Source organism: Necator americanus, chromosome IV (genome assembly GCF_031761385.1).
Source record: "Necator americanus strain Aroian chromosome IV, whole genome shotgun sequence".
Classification (NCBI taxonomy): domain Eukaryota; kingdom Metazoa; phylum Nematoda; class Chromadorea; order Rhabditida; family Ancylostomatidae; genus Necator; species Necator americanus.
Genome location: NC_087374.1, coordinates 4,068,179 through 4,079,120, shown reverse-complemented (window position 1 = coordinate 4,079,120; position 10,942 = coordinate 4,068,179). Strand labels below are relative to the sequence as shown.

Here is a 10,942-nt window from a genome sequence, read left to right as displayed (position 1 = left end):
TAAAATTACACTGCATTTTATTGCTGTCACCGCGAATCTCTTTCCTCATCCGTGGTTTTTTCTCCTCACTTTCCTCGACGTTACTCCATAAGAATATGGATTTGGTTAGTGGAACTCTTTCCTTCCTTAGTCTTATTGTTGATTCTTGAATAACAAAGTGTTATGTGATGTGCGGATGCGGATGCTAGCGGTGAATAATGGAAGATGCGATGTGATGTGCTCTCTTAGGCATAGCCGAACACTCATCCTACTTTCGTTCCTGGTACTTTTTTTTTTGTTGTTCACTTCCGGAAGATGGAAAATATCACCGTGTACGAAGAGGATGGAGACTTATACGAATTATCACTATGTGAATTAGTAAGTAAAGTTTTTTCTTTCTGCTCGTGATACAGCTACGACAAGGAACGACAGGTTTCGAACTCGTAGAATTTTTTTTTTCAGATTTTCTGGTGTATTCTCTACGCTGTAATTGCTTTACTTGCTGTTGTTGGTAATTCTTTAGTGATATTCATCACATTGGTAAGATTGAGGTGAGCACCATTTCGCCTAAAATCTATTCTTCTTACTCGATTGGATTTAATGGCAGCATACCACGAATTCGACGTGGGAAGGAAATCCTAGAGATTGGTTCATAGATTTCAGGATCCGGGGTGGCTCCGCTCATCTCACCCTAATCATCGTCAAAAACAAATGGCGTAGAAGACGACATTTTTAACGATGATTTCAATTGCAATGCGCCATTTTATTCAATATGCACGCGCCGCGTCCACGTGCGAGCGGCCGGAGATCAATAAGGTCTCTTCACCAGCCCATTCAATAGAATCCAATCGATGGGCTGCTGAGGGGACCGCGGGACGTGTACATAAAGGAGCGCTCTAACGTACCTCGTAGGAACCAAATCGATTTCCACGCCATTTTTCTTACGATGATTAGGGAGAGATGAGCGGAACTACCCTGGATCTCGCAACTTACAACTTACAAGTTACCGCATGAACTTTAGGATCCAGCAGTATAGTTTTGGATTTAATTTATAGATGTCGATACTCTCTTAATCGTAACTTATATCATTGTGACCTGTGACAGGCCTACACTGCTTGTATTTTTTTGTCTTTGCTACAAGAAAAAGAAAAAGGAGATTTTCTAGGCTTAAATTTCTCTCACAGCTTGCTTCAACTTTTTTTAAAGCTGCACCAAATGCATAGTTCGTGTGTAGATCATTGAATGCGAAATAAAATAAATAGTAATAACAAATAAAAAATAGATAAAACCGTGACTGTACCGTTTTTGCATTCACTAAGCACTGCTTCGGCCTCGAATTAAAAGCCTGTACTGAAGATGGCGAAATCAGAACCTTTGTGCATAGTAGGGTCAGAATGACATGAAACGTGGTGCAGTTACGGAAGCGGCTGCGCTCTAAGCAACGCGGTGGAGATTGCGGTTGGAATCGAGATGGGACCATTGCGAACCGCAACGATGAGAGGTGGTAGCATGGGTCCCTCCCAGATCCTAATCGCGGCCCCTCACGCAACTGTACCGTGCTTCATGTCGTTTTGACGCCACTGTATATGTATAGTTGGGTCAAAACGACATGAAGCACGGACCGCTACGTAAGTGACCGCGCTCGAAAGCGGTGCGGTCGAGACAGCGGTTGGAATCGAGGTGGGACTATGGCGAACTGCAGAGGTGAGTGGCGGCAGTGAGGGTCCTTTCGCGATCCCAACCGCTACGCTCCACCGCACCGCTTCGAGCGCAGCCGCTTGCGCAAATGTCCGTGTTTCATGTCGTATTGACCCGACTATATAACCGTGTATTTTGTGGCTTTATTAGGCACACATCTGTTCGGGAGCATCGAGAGAGCTCCTGCGGAAGTACCGAACTTCGACACGGGACCTCAGCGCGAGCTCTACAATTTCCAGCATGGCGCGTCCATATTTATTATCAGATGGAACAATCGTATTTATTATTAGACCCGCTTTCGCAACTGCACCAATTTTCATATGATTGTGACCCACCTATGATCTAATTTTCATCAATAATACGTATTGATTTGCACTAATGCAGGTCTCGAGCCGTCACCACTTATTTCATCATCAACCTTGCATTTGCCGATTTGCTCACTGGCATATTTGCTATTCCTTTTAAATTCCAGGCAGCGTTATTTCAGGTAAAATGGGAAACCCAATGGTTGATAGAGTAAGAATATGTCGATCTATATTTTCAGGAATGGTTTTTGCCCAATTCATTATGTCAAATTGTCCCGTATGCGGAGACCGTGTCTTTGTCCGTGTCTGTTTTCACGTTGACCGCGTCGGCTGTACACGAATTTCGCACAGTGTTTCTCCCTAAACGCTGGAGACTGAACACCCGAAACGCCAGGTGAGCAGCTTATGGGACCTATGGGACCATTTCGTTCATAAGTTGCAATCAATTATGTTCCAGGTTTTTAGTCGTGCTGATATGGTTAGTAGCAGCGCTTGTCTCGTTGCCTCATGGACTTTTCCATCAGGTGTATTTGATTGAGGATGGAGACCTTATTATTGCTCAGGTAACTGATCTAAGGCTCATGATATTATTGACTTTTTTGAACCATCGATCGATCGGGGGTTTGAAACCGCACTTGTACTAACCAAGCTTTTCATCCTTCCGGGATCGATAAATTGGTACCGGACTTGCCTGGGGGGATAAAAACACTGATTTGATCGTTGGGGTGGCTCCTGTAGGTCATTGTATGGGTCAACACGCGTTCCAAAACCTCAGCGATCACGAATTCCAGTAAAACGCTTTGGCGCATCTCAAGTGAATTGATACACCATTGATTTATGGTGACTTATCCTCACTTCGCAAATTACTTCCGTACACTTCTTTTGCGAAGTGAGGATAAGTCACACAGTAGGAATGAAAGTGGGTAGGGTGAAAACGACATGAAGCATGGTGCAATTGCGTAAGCGGTTGCGCTTGAAGCGGTGCGGTGGAGCGTAACGGTTAGGATGTGAGGGAGGAGAGTACCCTTGCTGACACCACTCGGTGTAGTTCGCGATGGTCCCAGCTCGATTCCCCACCAGTATATCAATTTCGTCGCTTCGAGTGCAGACGCCTACGCAACTGCATTGTCCCTTCATGTAGTTTTCAACTTACTATATATTAAAACAAGGAAAATAACGGAAGTACATCGAAAACTACAATGTAATGCCATATTTGATAGCAACTCGAAAAGCAGAGCTAACCAATTTTCAGTGTCGACCCGTGTACGCAGATGAAAGTTGGTGGAAAATTTACAATGTTTACCTGACCATAATACATTATTTCGTGCCGATGGTCATTTTAGACACTGCGTATACAATGATCGCAATTAAAGTAATGACTTTAGCGTTTTAATTTCCTGTTTTTTTTCTCCACTTCTTTCGTCGTTATTCAGATTTGGACATCAACAGTCAGCACTGGCGAAGAGTCACAAAATTTGAACAATCAGAATAACCTCAACACTGAGATATCTAATAGAAAGGTTTCACTTTTTTGATTTTCTTTCTTCGCATTCGGTCGCAATGAGATGTGTTTAGCTTATTTATATGCTAATGATTGTTGTTGCTTGCTTTTCCCTTTGCTGGTTTCCGCTCGAATCGTACCTGCTGCTCAACGAAATAAAACCGGAAATCAATGGGTAATGCATTTTCCTCATTTTTTTTTCTTCCTTTTCTGTTTCATTTCTGAATATTTGGTTTATATTTTCTTGAGACGCTGGCACTTTCAGGTGGAAATATATTAACGTTCTGTTCTTCTGTTCGCATTGGCTCGCTATGTCCAATTCTTGCCTGAATCCGATTATTTATGGACTCTACAATGTAACTTTTATTCCTACTTTATTTTCTTTGCCTTTGCCTGAATTATCACTTGAAGATAATTGTGGCAGAAAGAGTTGTGGTTCTAAACAAAAAAGATTTAAGATTTCTTTTTAGTTTTAATTATTATCCGTCATGGGGAGCATTGAAGTCACTAATTTTGAAGTAGAAAAACTTGCACTCGTGTGAAGAATCTCGATTTGAAAAGATACAGACCTAAAAAGGATAGTTTGCCCTCACGCAGCCTCACGGAGTATCGGTCTCTGTGTTAAGGACAGCGTATCACGAAAAAGACGTCGGGATCTCTGTGGCCAAATTTAGAATCCGAGATGTGGACGTCGAGTGTGATCGTGGCGCCGCTCAATTTCCCCTAATTATCCTGAGATAAGGCGTGGGAGACGGCGTTTATTCCTGCGAAGTACATTAGAACGCGCCATTCTTGTGCACGAGCCGCATTCACGAGTGAGCGGTCGGAAGTCAATGAAAGTAGAACCAGTGTTACGAAGGGTACCTGTGCGTCCTAGCATACTTCGCAGGAACGAACGCCGTTCCGCACGCCGTTTTTCAGGATGATTCGGGGAAATTGAACGTAGCTACGCTCGAACTCGTAATTTACACTCGACATTTGCCCATAGATGCCGCAACATCGTCACGCCGCCTTTGATTCTTTGACTATCAATTCAAATAACGCCACGGTGCAAAATTTGAGGTATGAGATTGAGACTAGGCGTTTCGGTGTATCTTAAAGAAACAAAATTTCCTAAAGTATCCTGTGAAAGGTGGTCACAAAATGACACTTATGTAATATTTGTGAACAACACCTCGACTAACTCCACTGGTGGTTTATGAAATTATAAGATACGGTGTTGTTAGCAAATCGCGGGATACGTGTTCGCATGTGGGAATTCCCAATGATGAGGGAACCAGACTCGGATTAGAATCACTCACTGCTATGATTAAGTAGGCTCACTATTGTGGTTTCTTCCCTTTTTTGCGACATTATTTATATTTATGGATTTCTGAAGATGGCACACAGAATAGGTTTGGTTGTTTTTGTTTGTTTTGTGATTTTTGTTTTCTTCTTCAGCTTCACCTCTAGGAGCCTAGGAATCAATAGTGACCATAACATAAAATCATAATGACATGTCGTTACAGCCGCAAAGACTCTTACAAATGATTCATTGGTGCTTCAAATAACACGACTCATTTGCACAGCAACCAATCGATCATATCGGAAGTTCTCGTTGCTTTTGAATCACCCTTATATGGGGGGAGAAGTTTCGTCGGGGAGTTGGTTAAATTCTAACGCTTCATTTCTTCCTTCAATCTTTCATCGTAGTTGCAAACGATCTGAGTAGGGGTTGTTTGTTGGTTGAATGAGGAGAAACATCTGAAAAAAATGTTCTCAACAGATCTAACCCAATTTTCTAATTTGATAACGTCTTCTTTTCATAGATGCGATAGTCGGATCCGGTGCTTTGACCCCTTCACTTTTGAACGGTTGGGGAATTGCGCCTCCTTCACTTTTGAACGGTTGGCGAAATTACCGCCTTCACTTTTGGGTGGTTGGCGAAAGAACCCCCTTCACTTGAGCTGCACCTCATGAGCTAAACCACCTTCACCTGGGGGGATCCGGCTCCTTCCTATCGCACCTGTGAGTCTCAAGGTACAGAGTTGAAAAGAAACAATATAACTGAGGTGTAAATTTGGGCGATAGCACCGTAGATGTTTGCAGTTTACATAAGCGCTTTATATTCCATTACTATAGAAAATAAATACGTTTAGAGTTCAGGTGTTTCGAAAGTAGAAGAAAATTCTTCAAAATTTTCAACTTCAGAACAAGTATAAACGAGAGTACCAACGGGTGTTAAGCCGCATTCGATGTCATTCTGTAGACGAATCAGTAGGAGAAGGATTCAAATTCTCCACTGAATGTTCACAAGAGGTGAGTGTTATGTTGAAATAATAGTTCTGACGACATTTTTTCTGTTTTTTTCCTTCTTTTTAAGTATGTAGTGTATCCAGGGCGTATAAATCTCAGAATCAAATCACATATTACTTCATTTCTGTTTCTTCTTCTTTATGTCCTCTATTCATGAAGACTACGATCGTATCTAAGACCGAGTGCTAGCTATCTGTTCAATTACTGAGGTTCCGCTCCTCCATGTTCTGTGTTCATGTTCCTCATAACATTTGAAGCCAATCATTGATGTCAAATTTCAGTAGGTGTCAGATAGCGTAGCGATGATTTCTCCCTTTATCAAGCCCCAGGTGACGTTGCTCATATTACAAACGTAAATTACCAAGGCTAAGTTGGTGCAGAAATGTTGTTTCTTACCTTCAAATTTGAACTGTTAGAGCTGAATTTTTGCCAGACCTGGGTGTCGACGCCAAGTGGAGGAGTCAGATGTAATAGTTTCAAGACGACATGAAGCTTGGCGCAGTTGCGTAAGCTGCTGCACTCATCATCTGTGCTGCGATGGAGTATAGCGGTTAGCATCGGACCCTTGCTAGCATCGCTGCAGTTCGCGGTGGTCCCACCTCGATCGCAAGCGCTAGCTGCATCGCAACGCTTCGAGCGCAGCCGTTTACGAAACTGCACCGAGCTTCATGTTGTTATGACTTGACTATAGCACACACACATAACCTCTTTTAGCTCTTTTTTCTAACTTGATGATTCCGCCGCAGTGTGAATGTTCATCTATTTCAGGTTGTCCACCGAGCATGGCCAAATCCGTACTCAGATGATGGTGCTCCATTCTACACCGAAACCTTTCAGATCGTTAGTTGTACCTAGCAAAACACAAAGATTAGTGGCTGGTGTTCCCGAATCAGGCGCAGGAAGTTCCATGGTTTCCCATCGATTTCAGCACGAAGTGTTCATCTGAGCAAGAATAAAGCGCAGTTTCTCAGTCTAGAAGAAAAATCGATAGAAACTGCTTAAAACTTTTTCGATCTCGGAACCTAAACTATTTCAGTGGATAGATTGTAACAATAAAATTTTGCGTTTGAAGACTTTTGAGTTATGCTGCAAGATCCCGTAACTGGCTGGGACTCAACATAGTTTTCATTCGGTGACTGTGTCGCGGATTTCACGCGGCTCTTTTCCGTAACATCTAAGGGAGGCGAGCCGCGGACGCGACGGGGTCCCACAGCTCTCCTCGGTTTCGCGCGCTCTTCGCTCCGCCCACGTTCACCGCTATAAAAAGCCGTTCCGTGTTTCGAGATTCATTCCATCAACATGTCACCTGGCAAGCGATAACCGGAATGAACTCAAGGAGCGGATGAGACCGATAACGAACAACAGCACACCTTTTGAGCAACACCACCAGTCAAAAGGAAGAGGAGGAGCTGCAGCAAGTTGGAGGTAACCGGCGTCCTTGAGTCTCTCTGGCGGAGTGGAGCATCGGGTTACCGCGTTCAGACTTAGCTCACACGTCCGGGGATTCGTACTTGCCGGGCCTGTAGTGAGTGGCTGGTTAGACCCCGCCCTTTTCACATTATATTGTTGTGCATGTGTAGGTTGGGATGAAGGCTGAGTAAGTACTCAGCGTATATTGTACACAGGACGCCAGCAGGACGGCGGCCTGTGATACCACAAAGGTGTCAGAGCGCAACGTACGAGCCTGCATGAGGCCAGAGTAAGGGGAAAGTATAGTAGAGCATGGCGGTAGCCATAGGGACTCCAAGTAAATGTGCCGCGGGGTAGGGCGTGAACCATCGATGCCGACGCAAGCCTTTCTGGCTACCATTCCCTCGTGCGGATCAATTGTAGCCCCGACTATCTATCTACTATATCCACATCGCCTTCCCTGAACTGTGAGGGCCCTGGCGCCAGTTCCTCTTGGGACCCATATATCAATGAGCTTTCGGGACTGGACCTACGAAACTAGCACCCGGGAACGCGACAGACGGCAAGCATATGACGTAAGGCACGTAACGATTGGACTCTATCCTATGGATGGAGTTAAGTGGACATCCTGCCGCGAAGATGCCTATTGTAAATTTGTTTGGAGCACAAACGACATGACACAATTGCCTCCAGTTTTCGACTAGGTCAAAATCTTGGCTATCTGCATTTGCCCTGGTGATCTGTAGAAACACGAGTACTTCTTCTCTGCTCTCTCTACTGTTATTCCTGTCTCCGAGTGCACATCATGCTGTCTGAGCACAAAATTAAATATTCCACGTCCCCTCCAGGTTTTTGACCAATTTCAAATGCGCTTAGGTGTGGTTCTGGAAAACACCTTCATGCAATACATGTGTAACTTACCCCATACAACTGCGCATGTTATGTAGCCGGTACGTAACCAGAACGTATACTCGAATGCCTGGTTGCATTTAGTATAAGCAGGGGCACAGAGAGACAGAGAGCAAGTAGCAATCAGATATACGTCGTTCAGCTCCAAATAATAATTCTAATTCTGATACTCGCTAACTGTTCTAAAAATTTCTCTATTCGATTAAATCGATTAGAAAAAAACAAGGTTCTCCAAAATCATGCCTTTTAATCTATTCCTAACCTACTTTGAGTCACTCATTTTCAACCTTCCGGAAACTCATTGGTTGATGCGGTTTTCAGCTGAAGGTTCTCAAAAACACCGGCAAGGTTTGGATAGGAGAGGCAAAATTTGTGTGGTCACTAATAAGTCAAATATCAGAGTCTTTGCTTGATCACTAATCTAATTTGGGCCTGATCAGTAAACTTCGTGCTGGGTTCTGATTTCCCCTCTTCTTCACGAGCTTATTGTGTAATGAACATTTGAAATTCGTGTAGAATTTGTATGCTTACAGATGATCTACTCTGGTCTAATTTACAATTGGGTGTATTTTCAGTGAGATCAAAGGAATTCACTATAAAATATTCGGTCATTGTTCTTTGCTGTTTTCTGAAGTACAGAGTATGAAGCGCAAGATTTTTTTTCCTCCAAATATTGGAGAAGCGCTTGTGACAGTCGTAACTCATTTTTTGGGTTTTTTTTTGCCACAAAGACATGTTAATGAGAAGAATATGGGAGATTTTAATATGTTTAATATCTCAACGACAATTTCCTTTTATTATGAAAATTAAAGTAAATCGTGACCTCCACTCTTCGTCTACGCAGGACATTGAACCATGTAGAAGATAGGTGCGATTGTAGCGCAGCTGGTAAGAGGTTTCGCTTATACAGTAGGATTGATGGTTCGAGATCGCCATAGAGTGGAACAAGCCTTTCAACCTCTCGAAGTCAATACATTAGTACCAGACACTGACTTGACACATCGACAAGCCTCCGCAAGTCATTGTATAGGCCAGTTACATGTTCGTAAACCTCAACCGATTCTGAATTGAAGTGAACGCATTGGCGCATCCCAAGTGGATTGATTAACGTCGGACATTTAGCCCTTCATTCTTTAATTGATCCAATATCTTGTGATATAAGTGTAATTTTTGCCCACCTAACATTTCTAAAAGTCCTCGAAATGTAATCATCCATTTCACATAGCCAGAAAAAATTGCGTTCACAATCAAGATGGTATTTGCTGCCCACTTATCTTTTAAAAAAAAATTCTCAGTCAAATGTGCAATCGCTTCTGACTCGTAACACTTTAAACAAGGAATATTCTAAGAGGAAGGCGATGAGGTTTTGTTTCAGATGTCGCCCATTCCCTATCAAGCATGACAAGCTGCGGGGCAGCACATAATCAAGCGACCAATTTGACGTTGAATTAAAAAACTACTTCTGAATAAGATTATACTCCTGTAATCAAAAAGTAGTAAGACTTTTCATTTTAAAAGTCCCGGGTTTATCCAGATGTATTAATTTTTCTTCTCATGTTGGCACAAGCTTTATTGATACCTGTGTCAAATTTCATGACAGGAGCGTCAGCTGTTAATGAGTTACGCTTGTTGACGTCTGCTCTCGAAAGTTCATTCCTCGATGCGACATCTCACATGAGTCTCGTTGTTGGCGCCACTTTTTTAAAGCAGAATTTTCACTTATATCGTTCCGCAACCGCCCTGTTCACCCGATTTGGCTTCGTCTGACTTCTGGCTGTTCCCGAAACTCAAAATCCACTTTGTGGTCATCGTTTTGACTTTTAAGCTTCAATTCGACTAACGAAGATGGTCCCGTTGTCAGGCATACGAAAATCTAGAGCTGTCTGAGATTTCGACTCTTTTTTGTTTATTTATTTCACAGTGTTTTCAGTGTACGAAAATTTCCATATCAATTAAATTACTAGATCAGCTTTGAACCGTCTGAACCTCGGGAGAGTCACCTTATTAACAATTTGAAAAAATAGTTCAATCTGAGGCGGTAAAAGTAGCATCGAAGAAGGCATTCGAGGACATCCTGGGAATCAAGAATAATAAACGTTTCGAAGATTGGAAGAAGCGTTGCTATAAGTGTATTGCTGCCGAAGTGGAGCACATTGAAGGAGATGAAATAAATTCTGAAAGAAAATATACCGTATCACAGTAGTACACAGTAGCAGAGAAATCACACTAGTAAATGGGAACGCACTTACGTTATTCGAAGCAAACAATGTCACGAAAATTCTTTTTAGCATCGCTTTTTGTTGCATAAACCCAAAATCACCGTCTCAGCTTTGTTTAGGAAAGATCCTGAATTGGAATAGCCCCAAAATTGTGGCTTACTGAATTTGTCTAAGAGTGTCGTTGCAACTGATTCCGTAGGAAAGTCCGCCATCTTTCACGCCGTTTTTTTTTAAAGAGGATTAGGGAAAGACGAGAAGACACTTTTTCTTCGGAATCTGCTACACGAATTCTACGGTTTCTTCAGATTTTCCGTACTACGTCTATTTCGTTGCCTTTAAAGATGTTTCTACCGAAAATCTTCTATTAGTGCGTGACGAGACCGTCAGACAGTCAAAATTTGCACACCACTGTGAATGTATAAATCCCTTCTCTGTTAATACAATTGCTATTCGAATCTAATATGATGAGAATGAATCCTGATTGCCAGTCGAACAATTCATATAGATATACTGGTAACAAGGGAGGGTGTAGCGCAGTCGGTTAGAAGTTCCGCTGCCTGCACGATCGATCGGAGGTTCAAATCCGCGCTAGCGCTCACCAAGCCTTTCATCCCTTCGGGGTCGAT

At 42.8% G+C, this 10,942-nt stretch overlaps 1 protein-coding gene across 1 annotated transcript; it reads left to right on the top strand.

Annotated features, from left to right (window-relative positions):
- Positions 1-294: 294 nt before the first annotated feature.
- Positions 295-6,633, top strand: RB195_000343 (uncharacterized protein; the record flags this gene model as incomplete). Its single annotated transcript, XM_064196617.1, has 11 exons — positions 295-357; positions 442-530; positions 2,062-2,164; positions 2,222-2,376; positions 2,440-2,545; positions 3,235-3,354; positions 3,416-3,502; positions 3,558-3,658; positions 3,749-3,839; positions 5,674-5,781; positions 6,547-6,633. The coding sequence occupies 11 exons, from the start codon at positions 295-297 to the stop codon at positions 6,631-6,633; spliced, it is 1,110 nt and encodes a 369-aa protein (XP_064052498.1).
- Between the last annotated feature and the right edge of the window lie 4,309 nt (positions 6,634-10,942).